This window comes from Schistocerca americana, chromosome 2 (assembly GCF_021461395.2).
Source record: "Schistocerca americana isolate TAMUIC-IGC-003095 chromosome 2, iqSchAmer2.1, whole genome shotgun sequence".
In the NCBI taxonomy this organism is placed as follows: domain Eukaryota; kingdom Metazoa; phylum Arthropoda; class Insecta; order Orthoptera; family Acrididae; genus Schistocerca; species Schistocerca americana.
The window spans coordinates 1,381,581-1,405,797 of NC_060120.1; the positions used below are offsets into that span (position 1 = coordinate 1,381,581).

Here is a 24,217-nt window from a genome sequence, read left to right on the forward strand (position 1 = left end):
CCCGTTAACGGGATGTTTCACCACAGTGTCCTTGCGGATACGTCCACCGTGCGTCCCACACTGATTCCTGCGGTTATGTCATTCACTGTCGCTTGTCTGTCAGCACTGACATCTCTACGCAGAAGTCGCTATTCTCGGTCGTGGTGAGTGGTACGAACCAAATTTTGTATTCTCGCCACACTCCTGACATTGTATGTCTCGGAATATTCCGTTCCCTCACATTTCCGAAATAGAATGTCCACTGTGTCTGGCTCCACTACCTCTCCGCATTCAGAGTCTGTTATTTCGTCGTGCGACCATAATCACGTCGGAAACATCGTCACATTATTCTCTTGAGTGCAAAAGACAGCTGGGCCAACGTTCTGCCGTTCACACCTTGTGTACGCGACACTACCGCCTTCTGTACGTTTGCGAATCGCTGTCTCATGACTTACGTCACCTCAGCGTTGTTTCGAAATACAGCATCTAAAACGTTAGAACCATGTTCTGGTTGACGCTCTGTTGCATGTACCGCAAGACTGACTGATCTTTCGGATTTAACACGACAAATAACCGAATACAGAATTTTGTTCATGAAAGACACACATTACAGACAATGCTATTTATATATGCGTAACAACATGGCTACATTACAAGGTCCAGATCACAGGTGGCATAAAATAAAGACTCTCCAGGCACAGAAGCCTCCTCAGAAAATTTACAGCATTAGAAAATTCAAACAATTTTTTTTTTTTTTTCCTACAGATGTAATGTTCCTAGTGACAACTGGTGTGTGTACATTCCAGATACTTGCAGAAAAACTTTAATTTGGCATACTCATTATGTTTGGTGTCATTACGATGTCACAAAATGTAGTGGTTGTAGAGGAAGGTATAGAAGGCAGGATTGAGGCAGAATATAGGACTGGTATTAAGAATGGTGGAGGAGAAAAACTAATTCAGTTCTGCAATATATTTCAGCTTTCAATTGCGAATACTGTGTTCAAGAATCACAAGAGGAGAAAGTGTACTTGGGAAAGGCCGGGAGATGCAGTAAAGTTTCAGCTGGATTACATCATGGTCAGGCAGGGCTTCCCGAATCAGATACTGAACCCAGGAGGAAATATGGACTCAGATCACAATTTTGTAGCTACTATAGTGATGAAGGTTAGGCCGAAGTTCAAGCGACTAGTCAGGAAGCAGCAATGCACAAATAAGTGGGATACGAAGAGATACGCTTGAAGTTCTCCAAAGCCGTAGAAACTGCGATAATGAATAGCTCAGTAGGCACCTCTGTTGAAGAGGAGTGGGCATGTATAAAAAAGGCAACCGCAGGAGCTGGAAAGAAAACCTTTTTTGACGGGAAGGTAGCTGCAAAGAAACCAAGGTTATCAGAACCAATACCTCAACTGATTGTCGAAAGAAGGACATACAGAAATACAAGTCACTTAGGAACGAAAGAAGTAGGCAGTGCAGGGACGTTAAAGCGAAATGGCTGCGTGAGAAATTTGAAGAAATCTAAGTAGACGCGGTTGTCACAAGCACTGAGGCAGTATACAGAAAAGTCAAAACGAACTTCGGCGAAGTTAAACGCAAGGGCGGTATCATCAGTAATCCATTTGGAACTTCACTGTTAAATACAGAGGAGGGAGTGGACACGTGGGAAGAGCACACTGAAGACCTCTGTGGTAGAAGGAGAAACAGGAGTTGATAGAGAAGAGATGGGAGATCCTGTATTAGAATCAGAACTCAGAAGAGCTTCGAAGGACTTAAATTCAAATAAGGCATAAGGGACAGATGATATCCCAACGCAATTTCTAAAATCATTGGGGGAAGTGGCAACAAAACGATTACGCACGTCGATGTCTAGAGTATGTGACACTGGCGATCCGGGGAAACATCCGCCACACATTTGTGAAGACAGCAAGAGCAGATATGTGCGAGAACTATGGCACAATTAGCTTAATAGCGCGTGCGTTCAAGATGCTGACAAGAATAATTTACAGAAGAATAGAAAAGAAAATTGAGAATGTGTCAGAAGACGATCAGATTGACTTTAGCAAAGATAAGGCGCCAGAGAGGCAGTTCTCATTTGGTGCGGTCGATAATGGAAGCATACTGAAGAAAAATGACGACACATGTTCATGGGATTTGTCGACCTGGAAAAAGCGTTCGACAATGTAAAATGGTCCAAGATGGTCGGAATCCTGAGAAAACAGGGATAAGCTATAAGGAAAGATGAATAATATACGGTATGTACAAGAACCAAGGCGGAACAATGAGACCACAAGACAGAGAACCAAGCGCTCGCATTAAAAAGGCGTAAGACAGCGATATAGTCTTACGCGCCTACCGTTCAATCTGTACCTTAAAGAAGCAATGACGGAAATAAGACAAAGATTCAAGAGTAGGATTAAAACTCATGGTGAAAGAAAATCAGCGATAAGATTGGCTGTTGACATTGCCATCTTCAGCGAAATTGAAGAAGAATATTACTGTATCCGTTGAATGGATGAACAGTGCAATGAGTACAGAATGTGAATTTAATGTAAACCGAAGAAAGACGAAAGTAATGAAAAGTAAAAGAAATGCACAGCGAGAAACTCAATATTAGAATTGGTGATCATGAAGTAGAGGAAGTTAAGGAATTTTGCAATCTGGGAAGCAAAATAACCCATGATGGACGGAGTAAGGATATAAAAACTAGACTATCGCTTGCAAAAAAGGCATTACTGGCCGAGAGAAGTCTACCAGTATCAAACATAGGCATCAATTTCAGGTAGAAATTTCTGAGAAAGTACGGTTGGAGCACAGCAGCATCGTGTGGTAGTGAAACATGTCCTGTGAGAAAAGCGGAACAGAAGAGAATCGAAGCAGTTGCGATGTGGTACTAAACAGGAATGTTGAAAATTAGGTGGATTGACAAGGTAAGGAATGAAGAGGTTCTCCGCAGAATCGCTGAGGAAAACGCTGACAAGGAGGAGGAACAGGATGACTGGACATCTGTTAAGACATCAGGGAATGATTTCCACGGTACTAGAGGGGGCTTTAGAGAGTAAAAATTGAGGACGTGGGTTTCAAGTGCTACTCTGAGATGAAGAGTTGGCACAGGAGAGAAATTCGTGGCGGGCGGCATCAAACCAGTCAGAAGACTGATGACTGGAAAAAAATGACATCGGCGCAATTAGCTACGTAACTACAAGTAATATAGTAAATTGTATAACACGTGGAATATGTTTTAGCTTATAGTCGATGAACAAGGGACTGTCAGTGTGGAGTAAATACTCACCCTCGTAATCAGCCGCTTTCACAGCCAAATAGTCTGCTGCCTGGTGAGCGATTTCTGTCATCAAGGTGAACATGTTCTTCATCTTCATTGTAGTGAAAGCCGGGCTGAGTGTGGTCCGCATACCGTGCCACTCCTTTCCTGAGGAGAGGGAGCAGACTTAAGTTTTGCGTAACTGACATGCAGTTGAAAGAACTGTTTTAACAGCTGTGTTTCAGTCACTTTTCGAGCAATAAATTTTTACTTTTCGAGGATGAAAACTATGACGTACTTTCCTAAATATTTGCGACCAGTACATGGGAATCGAGGTGCAAATGGTTTATTCAGGAAACATTCAAACCATAAGATAACATTCGTAACTGGAGCACACTATAATTAGGGTAGAACGTGCCGCTAAGCATTGCAAATTATTAGCGACAGCGCTTCTTAATTGCTGGAATGTTTTGATGCGTCATCAATGATTTTTAAGATGAATAAAACTTACTGCACAAGTTAGATAGTAAATCACTAAGTTACTTGTTTTATAGATTGTAATGCAATAAATAATATATGGAAAATACATACTAATTGCAGTAGTTTTGCATTTTAATTATAGGAGTGCTCATACCACAACGTTTAATGAATTTTTTTCTGGATTTTTGGGATCACGTAATATACAGTTCATGAAGTCACTACGCGATACATAGAACACTGACACAGGAAAAGGATAGAAATTTAAAATGAATAGAACACTAAAAATGGCAGTATTAAATACAAATAAGTAACATCAACCCGAATGGCTCTTAACTACTTTGAGGAACAGTATAAAAGGCGCATACCGTAAGGCAGCCTTACAGTTGAAACTCTGGACGTTATCACTGTAATTTTTCAGTTCTGCTACAACCCTATTGAATCACTACGTGATGATCATTGGAAAGCTGATAAATACTTATGTTTGTGCAAAGTATAATTGTATCTATGAAGGGGGAACAATTTCAGTTTTCATTTAAACTCTTTCGTTGTGTAAAAAATTTCTTTTGTAGGTAGGTTATCATGGCCTTTAGAGCTTTATACAGCACGATTTTCTTAGAGAATGTTAGCTTCTCCAGGAAAAGACGCTGATTGCTTTCCTTCAAGAGCTGTTTTTATGAATATCGCCATTACTGTGAGACTGGTGTGCGGTCTTCATAGAAAAGTCACATGAGTCCGTACTGTGGAATTGCTGAAGCGCTTGAGCTAAGCTAATTTTGCCATTACTTTCCCTGGAGTTGTATTAATCCATTACTTTTTTTTTTTGCTTCTTTTCGAGAATCGTGTCTGAAGAAACAATGATGTCGTATGGGATTCCTTTCCTTTCTTCTTTTTTTGGTATTTCCCAAGAGATGAGCTCATCCATCTAAACTGCAAGATTGTTTTTCTTTGTAATTATTATCTCTTTCACTCCAAGAAGTCTTTCTTAAACGAAGATACATGATTTTTGAAGATGATGCATGTAGAATATAGTGTCATGTTCATGCTGTAAGGAAAAGCCGAATAACTGTTTTAGCAGCTAGCCTACCGTCCAGAAATAACACAAGAGACACGGGTCTTTGCTAGTATGCCCTTGCTCGGCAGTACATCTTGGAGAGGTCCATTCTCCTTCTCCTGACAGCCAAACAACATTGGAGTTCACCTACGGATGTAGCATGTAAGCTGACAGGTTACACGTGTAAACGAAAGGACCTGTGTGTTTAGCTTCAGTGATGGTGTAAGCTAAACATCTACATCTACATGGATACTCTGCAAATCAGATTTAAGAGCATCGTAATATCGCCCTGGGCGTTGAGGCAGAGAGTAGGTATTTTGAAACATACAAGCATGTGATGGCAGCCAAAATGACAAAAAAATGGTTAATTTTCAGGAGTTATAAGAAAAACTGAAATCTTTAAAATGTGGACAACTACATATAAAATTCTAAATTTCTCCCAGTTCCAGAAGCAGCACTTTGGCACCCAAGACTGTCGGGCGCGTCTGAAATACAAATACGTAATACATTACATCTATACGCAGTTCTGTATGTTAAGTGATAAAATTAAACAGACGCGGTGAAGAAAGTTAGTATCGTCCATTCAACTGACTTTCATTAAAATATTTTTCTGGGGAAAGAATGGTATTTGGAGACTTTTAGAATGAACATTTATCTCGGAGAAAATGTGTTTTCCCCGCAAGAATCCGACTTGTGTTGATCCAGTAAGCAGGATGCTGCGCTGGTTCACGTAATCAAGACCTAGGAACACATCAACAGTACAATGGACTAGGTTACTATGTCTCATCAATCAAACAGGTCAGATTGGACCTAATCGGACATCCACCTGTGTATTCACTTCCAAGTAACTTCTTTGCAACTCAAAACACCACTTGTCACTGAAGTTATGTACTGAGTGGTTATAATTAAACTTTTCCTATTTAACACGTTCCAACACGGAAACGTATTACCGTACGAGTACCAGACTTGGTTCCATTGATGTCCAGAGTATGGGGAGCGTCATTTCGATGCGTCACAGCGCCAACGTCCAGTTCCAACTACGGCCACCAGGTGCTGTCATCAGCCACCGTGATTCACAGTCTCACACACCCGACCAGTCGCAGTGCACTTGTTTACGTGTGAAGATGAGCTTGGACGAAAGGAGCAGGGCGCTGATGGTGAAGTTCCATTATGAAAACAACAATAACGCTGCAGCTGCGTTTCGAGAAAGTCGCCGGCTGAAAAGATTACGGAAGGGTCCTCTTCCTCCACTTGCTGTGCGGATTGAAGAAATCCGAATCAAATGGATAAATGTGCGTCGCTCCAGGAAGAGGCCGAAGGCCGGTTGCAGCGCGCGTGGCTCCTGATGAAATCGCTATTGCTATGAACCGTGGACCTTGCCGTTGGTGGGGAGGCTTGTGTGCCTCAGCGATAAAGATGGCCGTACCGTAGGTGCAACCACAACGGAGGGGTATCTGTTGAGAGGCCAGACAAACGTGTGGTTCCCGAAGAGGGGCAGCAGCCTTTTCAGTAGTTGCAGGGGCAACAGTCTGGATGACTGACTGATCTGACCCTGTTACACTAACCAAAACGGCCTCGCTGTGCTGGTACTGCCAACGGCTGAAAGCAAGGGGAAACTACAGCCGTAATTTTTCCCGAGGGCATGCAGCTTTACTGTATGATTAAATGATGATGGCGTCCTCTTGGGTAAAATATTCCGGAGGTAAAATAGTCCCGCATTCGGATCTCCTGGCGGGGACTACTCAAGAGGACGTCATTATCAGGAGAAAGAAAACTGGCGTTCTACGGATCGGAGCATGGAATGTCAGATCCCTTAATCGGGCAGGTAGGTTAGAAAATTTAAAAAGGGAAATGGAGTGAGACAGGGTTGTAGCCTCTCCCTGATGTTATTCAATCTGTATATTGAGCAAGCAGTAAAGGAAACAAAAGAGAAATACGGAGTAGGTATTAAAATCTATGGAGAAGAAATAAAAACTTTGAAGTTCGCCGATGACATTGTAATTCTGTCAGAGACAGCAAAGGACTTGGAAGAGCAGTTGAACGGAATGGACAGTGTCTTGAAAGGAGGATATAAGATGAACATCAACAAAAGCAAAACGAGGATAATGGAATGTAGTCGAATTAAGTCGGGTGATGCTGAGGGTAGTAGATTAGGAAATGATACACTTAAAGTAGTAAAGGAGTTTTGCTATTTGGGGAGCAAAATAACTGATGATGGTCGAAGTAGAGAGGATATAAAATGTAGACTGGCAATGGCAAGGAAAGCGTTTCTGAAGCAGAGACCTTTGTTAACATCGAGTATAGATTTAAGGGTCAGGAAGTCGTTGCTGAAAGTATTTGTAAGGAGTGTAGCCATGTATGGAAGTGAAACATGGACGATAAATAGTTTCGACAAGGAGAGAATAGAAGCTTTCGAAATGTGGTGCTACAGAAGAATGCTGAAGATTAGATGGGTAGATCACATAACTAATGAGGAGGTATTGAATAGAATTGGGGAAAAGACGAGTTTGTGGCACAACTTGACAAGAAGAAGGGACCGGTCGGTAGGACATGTTCTGAGGCATCACGGGATCACAAATTTAGCATTGGAGGGCAGCTGGAGGGTAAAATCGTAGAGGGAGACCAAGAGATGAATACACTAATTACTGGGAAATGAAGAAGCTTGCACAGAATAGAGTAGCATGGAGAGCTGCATCAAACCAGTCTCAGGACTGAAGACAACAACAACATTCCAGACAGTGCTGCGTGCAATTGGCAGTCGTCAGGCAGTGCGCGTGTTTTGTCACGAGAGGTGAACATCCCGTGGTCCACTGTACGGAATGTGCTTCGAACCATTCTCGAACAATATCCATACAAGATCCCTATCGTACAGCAGCTTCCACCACAGGGCGCACAACGACGTGTTGACTTCGTTCTCAACTTTCTCGCAAGGATTGAAGTTGATGAGGGCTGGCCCTGGACCGTCCTATGGACAGACGCAGCTCATTTTTCTCTGACTGGTGAGGTGTATACGCAGAATTGCCGAGTGTGGAGATCTTCACCTCCAGTCACTGTGAATGAAGTTCCTGTGTATGGTGAACGTGTCACAGTGTGGTGTGGCTTCACGGCTACGTTCACCATTGGCCAGTTCTAAAAAGCAGTTTGGCCCTCAAGAACCAAAGACGTGCAGAGCGGCTGGCCAGCGTTACTGCGATATGCTTCGCCAGCAGGTCATACAAGCACTACAGGAGAGAGAGACGCATTACGCATTGAACTCAATAGTTTTCATGCAAGATGGGGCCCCAACGCACATCGCTCGTGAAGTTCACCTGCTTCTCCGAAACACATTTGGAAACGATTTACAAGCCGACCGTTTCCAAATGCTTGTTCGGCACCATCACCTCATCTCAGTCCCTGTGATTTCTGGTTGCGGGGGTACCTGAAGGACAGGGTTTACCAGGGGAACGTTCACACGCGTGCTGATCCAAAGCGCATCATGCCAAGAGGCGTAACCACCATAGCTAATGACGTGCTTTGTTCTGCTGTGCCATATTGACCCCCTTTTGTAGCAGTAATGGTAACGGTATGTAATGGTATTATGTACCACAGCAGCACATTAAAAGTGTTTCAGTTGAATTGAATTATTTCTCTTTCCCATTTCCCTGACGTTAATGCTACCAAGTTTGGTACTCGTACGGTTATCAGTTTCCGTGCCGTAACGTGTTAAATAGGGAAAGTTTAATTTTTTTTCGTGTCGCACCCCAGTATCATTACGCCATTGACATAAACGTAAGCAAATATTCATACTTCGCAGTATACGGACGAGCCCAGATAGGTCATTCTTAGCTTTTAGTACCTGAATCGACGAAAACGGAATCGTTGTAGGATCACTTTGTTGTCGGCTTATCTATCTGTCTGTCTACCTGTCCGAGTGTTAAAATCCCTTTTTCTCCCGAATGGGTGACATATTAAGCAGAAATATGTCACATACTGACGTCTGCGGTTTCTCGACAGTGAAAAACATCGAAGCTTATAAGTCAATGTAATCAAAAGGTATGGCCATTTATGTCACATATTTCTGCACTCGCAAATCCACTCATCAGAACCTATAGGGTACTTCCCACTGACCCAGAATAATGAAACTTGGCAAGAAGCTAGGTTTCACAGTATAAGTAAAGGAAAGAATCCGAAAATTGTTAATATGTAATTATTTCACATGAAATAAAATTTTCAATGTCAAACTTGAAATCAAAACAGTCAGTAGTTGTGCATTCAGGCTGGTTGGGTCGCAACGTTGAATGTAAAATATTAGACAAGGAATGACTTTATTGCTCATACGATGCGTTTCGGAATTTATCCATCAGATATCGTTCCTGGTCTAAGCAATAATGTCATTCCTTGTATAATATTTGACATTTACCATTGAGACCCAATGAGACTGATTTGTTGCAATAATGGTCGTCAGCCTCCTGCATGACTTTATTTGGGATTTATATTATTTAAACGAAAACTCCCAAGGATCTTACCAGGAACTGTGTCGATTCCCAGGGTGGATGAACTGCCTGTACACACACAGTAAAGCTTTTAAGGAACTCTCACTGCGAGAGTGCCACTCGCACCTGGTCAGTTCTTAGAGTTAAACTGAATCGTGCACGATGACAGAAAAGTATTACGCTGTCACAGTGAGCATAAGAGGTAACGCTGACTGGTAAATAAAAATTTAAACAGACAACTTACCTTTCAAACCGGTAAGCATCCTTTGTGCCAGGGTGTTCGACTTGTCAGCGTTGAAGAACTCCATGTGGTCGGTAAAGTGGTCAAAGTCCTTGACAGTGATGGCACGGATGATATCGGGATCTCTCACCATCACAAATGGCATCGTGAAGTAGACGCCAGCGTACGGATGCGGCTCGAACTTGCGATAGAGTTCGGCGAGAGTGTCGGCCATGGACTTCCTCCTGAGCACCAGGTCCAGCATGTTGCCCACTAGGGGCAGCGGGGGGATGGAGGGCAGGCCGCGGCGGGCAAAGTGCGTGGAGTAGCGGCGCCACCAAAGGGCGACCGCGACGGCGGCGCCCACAGCCAGGGACACCAGCAGCGTCCACCAGTCCACAGCCATCTGAGGACATCGAGGGGATACTCCGGCGGTCAAGGTGCAAGTGAAGTAACACAACCAGTGTACTAACTGCAGTAACGTCAAATGTCGTGTCTGGTTGGGAGTCACTGTCGTATGTGGTAATATTACCGTTTCATTGCCGGCCTGAGTGGCCGAGCGGCTCTAGGCGCTACAGTCTGGAACCGCGTGAGCGCTACGGCCGTAGGTTCGAATCCTGCCTCGAGCATGGATGTGTGTGATGTCCTTAGCTTAGTTACGTTTAAGTAGTTCTAAGTTGTAGGGGACTGATGACGTCAGATGTTAAGTCCCATAGTGCTCAGAGCCATTTGAACCATTTTGAACAGTTTCATTCGCGTTGTTTGTGATCCTTGTTAGTGCCGCGTGCCTGCATAGGGTTGCAAGACTTGCATGTGTGAAGTTCATACACTGTTAACCATAACAAGATTGTCTCTATTCCTCGTTGTCTCATTTTCCCTGTTGTGCGAATCCAGGTAATGATGAGAGCTTTAGGTTATGAATTTAGATGGCTACTATATAAAAATATGGAGACTGTGACATGTCGCGCCCGGGTCGGTGAGAGGAGCGTGGACGAATAGCCGAAGCTATGAAGGCGATCGCTCGGAATTAGCAGGACATCCGGGTTCGACTCCCGGCCGAGAACACTTTGGTATGTTACTCTGTGTAGTAGATCTACACTCGACATAGCTGGAGTCGAGAAATTCGCATTCAGCGAATTAATTTGAAAAATAATGTTGTTTATTTCTGCTTTTAAATACGTGCCACATTGTTATCCCAAGGGATGTGGTCAGCGACGTAATGGAGAGATTCTTTTCCTTCGCCTGATGTGAGCGTTACGTTTTAAACGTATCAGTTTAGTCTACGTGACTGAGCGTGTGTGGAGTTCTAGTGACGTGCCTGTGCTGTTGGTAGCAGTGAGAGAGACAAGGCTGCCAGCAAGGAGCTTGTTCCTGTGGAACAGCACCAACAGGGCCACCGAATCTAACGCCGCCATCCGACTTACGAATCAGCGACGTCAGTGTCAGATACACTCCCTGTTTGAGACACTGCAGAGAGGCTAGGAATTTAATCCCAAAGATTAGTGCTAACTCTGAAGATCAGAAATTCAGTGCCTTTCACTATGCCAGCTCTTCTTTACCAGCGGTATTTGAGCCGTCTCCATTTGCAGAGCACCACCGCAAAAGCGTGTATTACTGACCTCGGGTACAAAAGTCTGGCTGGATAACTAGTCAGTCACAGTGCTTCGTTTCGTTACGAAACGTACCACTTCTTGACGTTTCATAAATGAAATCTGATCCCTCACATCGAATAGTGAGCTTCAAGATCAATTCCGTACCTGTAATGAATAAATATACCGTCTGGGACAATTTGAATGTTTTAACCGGATTCCACCTTTGTTACGGGTTGTCCTGAGATCCAGAGATCTAATGAAAGAATAGAAAGAGGTGCACTAATACAGATCTGATCGCAATGTGACTTAAGAAATACAAAACGTGGGACTACAGAATCAAAAAAATGAAACATCATCAACCTAATTACTGGCAAGAGCAGGTCATCAGCAGATTCAGTTAAAACTACGGAAGTTGCGCAAATACGCTATAAAGAAAGCTACGTACATGAGTTACATGTGTAACTCCCCTTACACCTCCATTTGCACAACATAGGTTAAATGCATAAATTTTCCTTTAGCTCAATTTGTACAGCTTCCGTAGTTTTTAACTGCACATTTCTCATGAACTTAACTCAGTCTCATGGACATCACCTCAGAGGTTACAGTTCCAGAGAGACGTAAAGTCAGTCTCGCAACAGGCGCAAGTGGGACTAATTGAAGACAAACAAACTCCAGGAATTGCTCGCCGCACAACGATACGTTCTGGTGAACGAAGATAATGTAATGGTTCCATGTCTGTTTCCATTATATCACTGTATGGTACACATTGTTTTACAGAGTGAACAGATATTTTGTATGTTTTCAGTTACCACTCTTTCCTTATGTGTCTTCCCCTTTTCCTTCTTACCATGTGATAGTCTCCTCGTTAGTGCAGGTAGAATACACGATTATCTATTTTTTAAATTTGATTCTTTGCGCATCCGTACACGGTTGCCCTTCGGTCTTTCCTTTTTAGCACCCCTCGCTGTTCTCCATATACATCCCTTTTCTTCACACATCTCTGCCCAATCTTAATTTCGTGTCTTTGGATAGTGATTTAATCATTTGCGGCAACCGCCTTCTGATGTCTGCCTCTAAAAGTTTCCTCAAATTTCGCTATTCAACTCGTTATTATTTTTCCCCTACCAGTCTCGCATGCACTTGTAATCAAACACATACGCTGACTAAATTGCGTATTCCATTCAACAACTATGTAAGACTTACTATAGAATGCCTTCATTGTCAGTCACAAATGAGTGTGATTGGTACAGCTATTATCTGGTTGGAGAGACAGCCTTGTTGTACAGCTGTGTATGCCACTCTCCATCAGAAGACAATGTCATGCATATATACCCACAAACAAGTATTGGATATGTTGGTCAGTTACCCCTACTTAAGAATACCACTCTCCTTGCCTGAATTGTAATTTTTTGACAAACATGAGGCATCGCCATATTGCGACTTTCGGCTTAGACACCTCGTATGGGCGTGTACCGCATCCGGGCGAGATGTTATCATCGTCTGAGCGTCCAGTAGCGGTATTCTTGCGTTCCTGGTGATCTCTACGCCTTGTGCTACGAGGTGAGTAGAGGTATGGCCGTGGAGCCGCGGCGTCCGACTAGAATGACTCCTCAGAAGTTGTTTGCAACGAGTTTGCAAGCGACTTTCTGCACTGACAACGAGAGTAGATGGCACTCAGATTTTTGTGATTTTTTTGTCACGTGAAGCTCACAGCTCAAATATCAGTCAGCGAAACTGTTCAACGCAACTCTCAAAATTCCTCGACGAAAACGACTTTGAAGTTTTCCGAGCATCTTTAGTTCCGTAAAGGCAAAAGCTAGAAGGTTTTTTTTCCCTCGTTGGATGACCCGGTTACGTTGTGGGATTTCCCCTGCCATATGAGCAGCCCCGGTTTGATTCATGGCTGATGCAATGTTTTCAAGAAAGGTACATCTCCTACGAACATTTCCGTGAAGCACGAAATACGTAAGGATGAAACAATCGGCAGCGCTCGAGAGTGCTATTCGCTAGAGCGAGTCTTTTTTTGCTGATAATATTTTTCGCTTTTTTCCTTTCAGTTCGAATAACTACACCATTTAAATATAAAATTTAAGAAATACATATCAATTAACAGAAATATGTTATCCTAATTTGCTATGAATAATGCGTATTATTACTTCTAATTACACACTGCACACCTCATTCCAGTTTTATCTTTATATTAAGTACTTATCTTTTATAAAATATTGTTAGTAAAGATTTTTTAAACTAAAATAAAATTAATGTTTTCCCGCTTTTTGTATTGGGGAATTATTCATGCAAATGCTCGTAGAACACGCAACTTTCTTTAAAAGTTTGCATCAACCAGAAAGGGGACCCGGTCCACCGCCATGACAGGCGATCGGTCTATTACAGGATCACGTGACCCATTGAAAAACCGAACTAGATTTAGCAAATTAAAGATGCTCGGGAAACTTCAAAGCCGATTTTCTCCACAATGTTTGAGAATTGGTAAACTGGCATTTGAATAGTGCTTCATGCAACACAAACATAAAAAATTACAAAAATCGTAGTACTGAGTGGTCTTCTTGCGAAACACGTCTGTAACGATCCTAGACTGTCGACGACCAGCCCAGCCCTGTCCACAACACTTTCTGCGGCTGATTTCTCCGGACTGATCCACTTACGAACAGCCTTTGACGTGGCGGTATGTGAAAACGTCGGTGCCTCTGTGACCTCAGAGTCGAAGTGTTCAATGCATAAGACAATCAAAATGTGTGACCACCTTGTGACTTTGTGGTTAGCATTGCTGAATATTGATCACGAAACTCCGGTTTCGATTCCCAGCGTGGTTGGCGATTTTCTGGGCGTGGGTGTTGTCATCATCTTGGACGCTGAAGTCGGCAAGTGGCGTCAACTAAAAGGACTTGACTTGCAACAGGTGGTCGAACTCCCCAGAAGGAGATTTGCGGGCAAAAATGTCATACGCATATTCCAGGCATAGTGTGATTGTGATCAAATTCACCAATATCGAGCATCTTCCTCAGCCCGCGGGCGCCATCATACTGGTTTCCAGTGGAAGTTCTGATGACAGCCTTGTCACTTGACGTACCGAACTATCCCATCGCAGAGGCGACGTAAATTCCTTAATTTTTCGTCAAGGATTACATCTTCTGCGCTCTTTTGCCTGACCCAGTGAGACGCAGACAGTGCGCAGATAAGCCCCTTTAGACGATAAACAGCTACTGACTACTGTCAAGGACAACGCCGTGAGCGTCTCGATGCGAAAACACAGTAAACATTTTCAGATCAAACGGCGAAACGCAACAGTCGACGAAAAATTGTAGTTCATTCATTCAGTAACAAGGATATGAGCAGGTTAGCGGTCACTCACCTTGTCCTTGTTGTGAACAGTGTGCAAACCAGCGGCCTGGCTTGGAACGGGCTTCTGTTGTCGCGGCCCGCCCGCTGCTGCTGCCCGCGTGGAGGGGGAAGGAGCTGACGTCACGCCAAGGCCGTTCCAAATTCTCTTACGCATCACAGTGCTGCACTGTGCGCCAGAGAACGGCACTAGCTCTCACACATTCCTGCTTCACATCCAACACATTCTCTACGGGTGATCTATAATTCTTTGCGCTTTACAACCTTTAATTAACCACCAAAACTTCCTAAAGAGTGATAGTTGATAAAATCCTTTGCCGTACGTCAGGAAATACGCTTTCACGTCGGTGCTCTCACGCATGACCTGCGGTCATAATTTTCACATAAAAAGATCTTAACTTCTTGGCGATACAAAATTATTGTAACAAAATATTACAGCTATGCCAGGTTAACTGGCTAGTGTATTCGCGAAGACACGCGAAAGGCCTTGCGGTTAGAGATGGGTCGAACTCGTTTATTTCCGTGAACTACTTCAAGCGTTCAAATGAAGTAGTTGATTCATGAAGTACGGAAGTCTGGCGAAGTTGCCCAGTTCGCCGCTGAGCCGCGGCTACGCTCGCTTCGCCTCGCTCGTACAATAAAGCTTCGTAATACTTTATACTTTTACCAACAGATGGCCGAACTATACAGTAACGTGCACGCAACGTTTCATGCTCTTACAGCGTCTGTTGTTGTTGTTGTGGTCTTCAGTCCTGAGACTGGTTTGATGCAGCTCTCCATGCTACTCTATCCTGTGCAAGTTTTTCATCTCCCAGTACCTACTGCAACCTACATCATTCTGAATCTGCTTAGTGTATTCATCTCTTGGTCTCCCTCTACGATTTTTACCCTCCACGCTGCCCTCCAATACTAAATTGGTGATCCCTTGATGCCTCAGAACATGTCCTACCAACCGATCCCTTCTTCTGGTCATGTTGTGCCACAAACTTCTCTTCTCCCCAATCCTATTCAATACTGCCTCATTAGTTATGTGATCTACCCATCTAATCTTCAGCATTCTTCTGTAGCACCACATTTCGAAAGCTTCTATTCTCTTCTTGTCCAAACTATTTATCGTCCATGTTTCACTTCCATACATGGCTACACTCCATACAAATACTTTCAGAAATGACTTCCTGACACTTAAATCTATACTCGATGTTAACAAATTTACAAATTTCTCTTCTTCAGAAACACATTCCCTGCCATTGCCAGTCTACATTTTATATCTTCTCTACTTCGACCATCAGCAGTTATTTTGCTCCCCAAATAGCAAAACACCTTTACTACTTTAAGTGTCTCATTTCCTAATCTAATACCCTCAGCATCAACCGACTTAATTAGACTACATTCCATTAGCCTTGTTTTGCTTTTGTTGATGTTCATCTTATATCCTCCTTTCAAGACACTGTCCATTCCATTCAACTGCTCTTCCAAGTCCTTTGCTGTCTCTGACAGAATTACAATGTCATCGGCGAACCTCAAAGTTTTTATTTCTTCTCCATTAATTTTAATAACTACTCCGAATTTTTCTTTCGTTTCCTTTACTGCTTGCTCAATATACAGATTGAACAACATCGGGGAGAGGCTACAACCCTGTCTTACTCCCTTCCCAACCACTGCTTCCCTTTCATGTCCCTCGACTCTTATAACTGCCATCTGGTTTCTGTACAAATTGTAAATAGCCTTGCGCTCCCTGTATTTTACCCCTGCCACCTTTAGAATTTGAAAGAGAGTATTCCAGTCAACATTGTCAAAAGCTTTCTCTAAGTCTACAAATGCTAGAAACGTAGGTTTGCCTTTCCTTAATCTTTCTTCTAAGATAAGTCGTATGGTCAGTATTGCCTCACGTGTTCCAGTGTTTCTACGGAATCCAAACTGATCTTCCCCAGGTTGGCTTCTACTAGTTTTTTCCATTCGTCTGTAAAGAATTCGTGTTAGCATTTTGCAGCTGTGACCTATTAAACTTATAGTTCGGTAATTTTCACATCAGTCAACACCTACTTTCTTTGGGATTGGAATTATTATATTCTTCTTGAAGTCTGAGGGTATTTCGCCTGTTTCATACATCTTGCTCACCAGATGGTAGAGTTTTGTCAGGACTGGCTCTCCCAAGGCCGTCAGTAGTTCCAATGGAATGTTGTCTACTCTGGGGGCCTTGTTTCGACTCAGGTCTTTCAGTGCTCTGTCAAACTCTTCACGCAGTATCATATCTCCCATTTCATCCTCATCTACATCCTCTTCCATTTCTATAATATTGTCCTCAAGTACATCGCCCTTGTATAGATCCTCTATATACTCCTTCCACCTTTCTGCTTTCCCTTCTTTGCTTAGAACTGGGTTTCCATCTGAGCTCTTGATATTCATACAAGTCGTTCTCTTATCTGCAAAGGTCTCTTTAATTTTCCTGTAGGCAGTATCTATCTTACCCCTAGTGAGATAGGCCTCTACATCCTTACATTTGTCCTCTAGCCATCCCTGCTTAGCCATTTTGCACTTCCTGTCGATCTCATTTTTGAGACGTTTGTATTCCTTTTTGCCTGCTTCATTTACTGCATTTTTATATTTTCTCCTTTCATCAATTAAATTCAATATTTTTTGTGTTACCCAAGCATTTCTACTAGCCCTCGTCTTTTTACCTACTTGATCCTCTGCTGCCTTCGCTACTTCATCCCTCAAAGCTACCCATTCCTCTTCTACTGTATTTCTTTCCCCCATTCCTGTCAATTGTTGCCTTATGCTCTCCCTGAAACTCTGTACAACCTCTGGTTTAGTCAGTTTATCCAGGTCCCACCTCCTTAAATTCCAACCTTTTTGCAGTTTCTTCAGTTTTATCTACAGGTCATAACCAATAGATTGTGGTCAGAGTCCACATCTGCCCCTGGAAATGTCTTACAATTTAAAACCTGGTTCCTAAATCTCTGTCTTACCATTATATAATCTATCTGAAACCTTTTAGTATCTCCAGGGTTCTTCCATGTATACAACCTTCTTTCATGATTCTTGAACCAAGTGTTAGCTATGATCATGTTGTGCTCTGTGCAAAATTCTACCAGGCAGCTTCCTCTTTCATTTCTTAGCCCCAGCGTCTGAGTTAATTTAACTAGAGCATGGTCGAAGTGGACAAAGGAAAGATAAACAGAGAAGCCTGTCACATGTAAAGAAGGTATTACATTTAATTTTGCTCGACATCTTCTCATGAAGCGCCCAAAAAAGTCTTTATCTGCTAAGTGAAACCCTATTTGTTGTATTCATGGACTGAAAACCAGGGCTACCAACGAAATGCAGTCCAGTTTTATGTTTCTTTTAAAATTTAATCCAAAATAGCATAAATATGTTTACCACTGTCACAAAGTCTATATACCTACCTTAAGTAATTATTCAGAAGTTTTCCGGTAGCTTTTATTTTCGTTGAGAATTATAACCCTCCAAATTCAAACCGTAAACTGTCACCTGTAGTCATTGGTACGATTTCAGGTAAAATCCCTCTTTATTTTATTCGGAAAGCGGTTTTTGTGTCTTTTCACTCTTATACAATGGCTAGTAACTCGCGATCGCGTAAAAGTAGTGAAATTTGGGGTTTGTTCCCCGATTTAGGTAATGGGAAAGCAAAGTGAAATTGTTGTTGTAAGCGTATTGCATATAAAGGAGGAAATCCCTTTAATCTAGCGCGTCATGTTCGAGTGCTGCATCCAACACTGTCATTGTCAGTCAGGCGCTTAGCGCCCCCTGCTCCAGCATCTTCCGATATTTCTTGGACAAATAACCCGGACAATCCAGAACCAACATCAGCAATTGCCAGAAGCGAACAGCAGTCGGTGCCAGAAAATAACAGTATCACTTCATTACCAGACAGCAGACATCAATACGACAGAACATCACCTATGTATTTTCCGAAACCTCTTTCGAACAAAAGAAATCAGGAGATAGATTTCGCACTTCTGGAGACTGTTGTAAAGGATTATTTGCCCTTCAACATAGTGAAAAGCAAACGTTTCCAAAGTTTTGTAGGCAAACTGAATGGTGCTTACAGAATGCCAGCTCGGAAGACCATTTCCAATACACTTCTACAATAACAGTACGCCATGATGAAAGAAATTGTGAGAGTCAAAATTAATTCTGCGGAAGCGGTTGTGCTGACAATGGATTGGTGGACCTCAACCACAAATGAGAGTTATTTGTCAGTGACAAAAAAAAAGCTTCAAATGGCTCTGAGCACTATGGGACTCAACTGCTGTGGTCATCAGTTCAAAAATGGCTCTGAGCACTATGGGACTTAACATCTGAGGTCATCAGTCCCCTAGAACTTAGAACTACTTAAACCTAACTAACCTAAGGACATCACAGACACCCACGCCCGAGGCAGGATTCGAACCTGCGACCGCAGCAGCAGCGCGGCTCCGGACTGGAGCGCCTAGAACCGCACGGCCACCGCGGCCGGCAAACGACGTCGGTGACAGCGCAATACCTTAAAGACCTGGAGCTGGCGTCTTCCCTCCTGGAGTGCTTTAAATACGATGAAAGGCACACGTCAGGAAAACTCTCCGAAGAACTGCGACGTGTCATAAGGGAATGGGGCATTCAAAAACAAGTCGTGTGTGTTGTTAGCGACAATGCTGCTAATATTGTGCCACCTATAAGACTCACAGCCTGGAAACACATCCCCTGCTTTGCACACATATTCGATTTAATTGTTCAGAATGGGCTTCCGCACATTCTACCCATTCTGAATAAAGTAAAAAAAAAATGTTGAATTTTTTAAAAGAAGTTCGCAGGCCTGCACGAAACTGAAAAATATGCAGGAACAATTAAAAGAGCCAGTTCTGACACTAAAACCGGACACTGTTACAAGATGGAATTCAACCTATGATAGCTGCGAAGAATAATCGAGGTTATGGATTCCCTAATGACAGTTATCACTCTGAATTATCCGGATCTTCCAAATCTGACCGCAGAGGACATTGCAAGTGTAACACAAGCCTGTGACCTGTTGAAAGTTTTCAAAGACTGCACCGAGGAAACGTCAAGTAAAAATGTTGTCACTGCTTCTAAAATTGTACTCTTCAGTCGCTCGTTGAAAAAATGGTGTTGCAGGTTTGTTAATAACAGTGAAATTTATGTAGACGTGCAACAGATGGTCAAAAGGTAGCTGAAGACCTAAAACGACGATTTCGAAATACAGAGGAAAATTACATTTTCGCAGAAGAAACTTCACTGGATCCCCGATTCACATTACACGGTTTTTCTGATAAAAATTCTGCTGAGAAGGTGAAATTAAACCTGATCAGGCACTGTGAGAAATTTGTGACGAACGCATCCACTGCTACTGCAACAGTCTCAGTTCCAACCACTGAATCCACTTCTAGTCTCTGGCTCGAATTTGATGAAGTGTTTTCCAGGCTGCAGAGTAATCCACACCCGCCAGCTGCTGCAGCAGTGGAAGTGGACAAATACTTACAGGAGCCCCTGCTACAGAGACAAGGCAGTCCACTTCAGTGGTGGTCTGAACAGCTGTCAGCTTACCCCTCGCTCTTTGAACTTGAGAAAATACGACTGTGTATTGTTGCAACCTCCACGCCGTGTGAAAGAGTTTTCTCGAAGGCGCGACACCTTATAACTGACAGAAGAAATCGCCTGACAGGAAAAAAGTGGAACAAATCATGTTTTTAGACGGAAATCTCTGAACATTCGCCAAATCCGATGATGTTTATTCATAAATACATATGTATTTTTTAAATTTAATTAGGACAATACTGAAATTGACATTTAGTTTAATTATTTCAATAATGTGTACGAGATAAATATTCCTACATGAACGATTATCTTTCAAGCGTGGATTCCACGCATGCTTCAGTTCCAGACTCACAAGGTAAGCATTTTATTTTCGTGTTGGCTGTGCGTGCTCACACAGCCAGCCTCTTCGTTTGTATCTTTAATATTCATTTGTCTGCAAGCGCTGCCAACGGTAGCTTACCCGTAGACGCGAAGTATAACTGCACAAATAGTCACTGGTAATGATGTCAGCACTGCAGGAAGCAGCTGACGCTGCCTTCCCCTCGCCCCCTCACCTCCATAACCCCTCGTAAACCTGTCGCTCCCCACAAACACCGCGCGATTCGTCGACAGGCAGTAGAGGGAGGACTGAAGTGAAGGGAGAAGAGTGACGTAGCGCCGATGTAGTGAGAAAGGGAAGGGGTAAGAGAGTGAGTGAAGTAGATAAAAGTGTGGAGTGTGCTATCTCTAAAGAGTTTGAAGGCCGGCCGCGGTGGTCTAGCGGTTAAGGCGCTCAGTCCGGAACCGCGCGACTGCTACGGTCGCAGGTTCGAATCCTGCCTCGGGCATGGATGTGTGTGATGTCCTTAGGTTAGTTAGGTATAAGTAGTTCTAAGTTATAGGGGAGTGATGACCACAGATGTTAAGTCCCATAGTGCTCAGAGCCATTTGAACCATTTGAAGAGTTTGAAGTACCAGTTCATTGAAATTGAGTGGTTAGTTCACACTTAACTGGAGTGAAGCGTTCATTTCAAAGACTCATTCACGAACTCCCCATCACTACTTGCGGTAAAGTTAATCTTGTTTGGAAATAGGCATCACCCCAGTTGCCGATTGCTTGTAACTCACACTTATGATCTATGTTTCAACTTTTGCTTTTGCAGTGACTGACGACATTAATAGCTTTGGTACGCCTTACTACATACCGTTTAGTTCATGATGTCCACAAGGTAAGAGTTTCCAAGGGCAGTACTAATAAATGGTCTAACGCAAATATGCCAGGTACAATTCCTTATCTGTACCAATATACGTAATGAAGATTTTATTTGTGCTGTGAAGGTCGTTTGGCGCAGGTGGGTAAATTACAGAGCGGAGTGACGTGGCGCAGTGATTTTCGTGTCTAGACTCGCCTTCGGAAGGACGTCGGTTTTAATCCAGTTCCGATCATCCAGATCTGGTTTTGCTGTAGTTTATGTAAATCGCTAATAGCAAATAGCAGGAGGAGTGGAGACTGGATGCAATCTGCCTGCACGAGCCATACTCTCAAGCTGGGCAAATTTCTTTCATGTCCACCACCTGGCAGGTAATCTCCACTGGAGAAGAGTCCAAGGCAGTCATAATTGTAGCAAATAATGCCCTGTGGGTCACCAAAAAAATGGTTCAAATGGTTCTGAGTACCATGGGACTTAATTTCTGAGGTCATCAGTCCCCTAAACCTTACAACTACTTAAACCTAACTAACCTAAGGACATCAAACACATCCATGCCCGAGGCAGGATTCGAACCTGCGACTGTAGCGGTCGCGCGGTTCCAGATTGTAGTTCCTAGAACCGCTTGGCCACCCCGGCCGGCGCGGGCCACCACAATAATGCAGTTACCAAATAGTCATTGCAACGTCGTGGAGTTACAATCCCCTGTGGGAACAGTATACATCATAAACATGTACTTAAAACATGGAGGAAATTTCGAGGATTTCCTGGACCGCCTCACACGAGTCACCACGGCGTTGCGAAGGCGAAAGTTTATTATCACGGGCGATACGAATGCCAAATCCCACCCGTGGTACAGCGGCACCAGGGACGCGAACGGCGAGAAGGCCGAAGAATTAATTATGGCCTCCCAGCTTGCAGGGGCAAACAAACCAGGTAACCCCCCAGCAACACAGGAGGAGGTGGACCAGGGACTAACGTAGATGTCACCTTGGCGACACCCAGTGCCATCAGCCATATCAAAAACTGGCAAGTCTTACATCATGCCACTACAAGTGATCATAATCTGATCGTTTTTCGTGACAAGGAGTGCCGGTGGGACCTGGGGTGGGAAACCCAGTACAATTTCAATAATACAGATTCGGAATGTCTAGGTCGAGAGTGTGACTTTCCTCTGTTGTCTGAGGGTGACTTAGACGTTGAGAGGTACGCCAGAGAACTGGTAAAAGCTGCTGTGCCAATCAGGAGAAGGGCTGTTGCGGCCTCTCCATCACCATCATCACCATGGACTGCCAACCTAGAACGTATGCGCCAGTCCGTGAGACGGGCGTGGAAGTACTACCAGCGAAGTGCCGTCTGGCGAGAAAAACCGAATTGGTTGCAGCAATGCAAAGAAGCGAGAGAAATCTTTCGAAAAGAATTGAATGGAGTCAAGGTGAACAGCTGGGAGAGGTATGTACTCAATCAGCTAACCACTGACCCTTGGGGAGTCCTATACAAGCTGGTCAGAGAGAAGATAAGATCTCCTGCGGTCCTCTCAACAGTCAGAGATGGTGGCCGAATGACAGAGTCCTGGCAGGAGACTGTTGAAGTCCTCCTGCGCACTCTGTTGTCAGATGACGAGGAAAACGGGGAAAATGAACTCCAACAGCAAATCAATAGGGAAGATCAGGAAGAGTACACCAGTGACACCATGGTGTACCCCTTGTCAGAGGAAGAAGTTGATGCACACATAAAATCACTCAAAAGGGGAAAGGCACCAGGACCAGACGGTATATTAGCGGCGGTTGTACTGTTCCTCGCCACTCAGCTGATAGCACCTCTTACGGGGCTATTCAATGAATGCCTTAGGATTGGAAAACTCCCAAATATTTGGAAAAGGGCGAACGTGGTCATTATAAAGAAGGGAAAAGACAAGGACCCTACGGAACCCAAGTCATACAGGCCAGTATGTCTCCTGGGTATCTTGGGGAAATTATTAGAGAAGCTATTGGGTGACAGACTGGCAGCACGCAGGATAGCGCGCGGGATGAGCTCCAGGCAGTTCGGCTTCCGGCCAGGCAGTTCGACTTCCGGCTGGACTGACAGCACGCAGGATAGTGCGCGGGATGAGCTCCAGGCAGTTCGGCTTCCGGCCAGGCAGTTCGACTTCCGGCTGGACTGACAGCACGCAGGATAGTGCGCGGGATGAGCTCCAGGCAGTTCGGCTTCCGGCCAGGCAGTTCGACTTCCGGCTGGACTGACAGCACGCAGGATAGTGCGCGGGATGAGCTCCAGGCAGTTCGGCTTCCGGCCTGGCAGTTCGACTTCCGGCTGGACTGACAGCACGCAGGATAGTGCGCGGGATGAGCTCCAGGCAGTTCGGCTTCCGGCCAGGCAGTTCGACTTCCGGCTGGACTGACAGCACGCAGGATAGTGCGCGGGATGAGCTCCAGGCAGTTCGGCTTCCGGCCAGGCAGTTCGACTTCCGGCTGGACTGACAGCACGCAGGATAGTGCGCGGGATGAGCTCCAGGCAGTTCGGCTTCCGGCCAGGCAGTTCGACTTCCGGCTGGACTGACAGCACGCAGGATAGTGCGCGGGATGAGCTCCAGGCAGTTCGGCTTCCGGCCAGGCAGTTCGACTTCCGGCTGGACTGACAGCACGCAGGATAGTGCGCGGGATGAGCTCCAGGCAGTTCGGCTTCCGGCCAGGCAGTTCGACTTCCGGCTGGACTGACAGCACGCAGGATAGTGCGCGGGATGAGCTCCAGGCAGTTCGGCTTCCGGCCTGGCAGTTCGACTTCCGGCTGGACTGACAGCACGCAGGATAGTGCGCGGGATGAGCTCCAGGCAGTTCGGCTTCCGGCCTGGCAGTTCGACTTCCGGCTGGACTGACAGCACGCAGGATAGTGCGCGGGATGAGCTCCAGGCAGTTCGGCTTCCGGCCAGGCAGTTCGACTTCCGGCTGGACTGACAGCACGCAGGATAGTGCGCGGGATGAGCTCCAGGCAGTTCGGCTTCCGGCCAGGCAGTTCGACTTCCGGCTGGACTGACAGCACGCAGGATAGTGCGCGGGATGAGCTCC

General features: G+C 44.4%; 1 protein-coding gene across 1 annotated transcript in view; it reads right to left on the reverse strand.

The window, feature by feature from the left end:
- LOC124594887 (cytochrome P450 9e2-like) overlaps positions 1 to 14,489 on the reverse strand; it is a 60,220-nt gene extending 45,731 nt beyond the window's left edge. The window contains exons 1-3 of the mRNA XM_047133359.1: positions 14,426 to 14,489; positions 9,485 to 9,866; positions 3,268 to 3,405 (exon numbers count right to left, since the gene is read on the reverse strand). Of these exons, the coding sequence (XP_046989315.1) occupies positions 3,268 to 3,405; positions 9,485 to 9,866 (520 nt within the window). The 5' untranslated portion in view covers positions 14,426 to 14,489. The remainder of the gene's footprint in view (positions 1 to 3,267; positions 3,406 to 9,484; positions 9,867 to 14,425) is intronic.
- Positions 14,490 to 24,217: the final 9,728 nt, after the last annotated feature.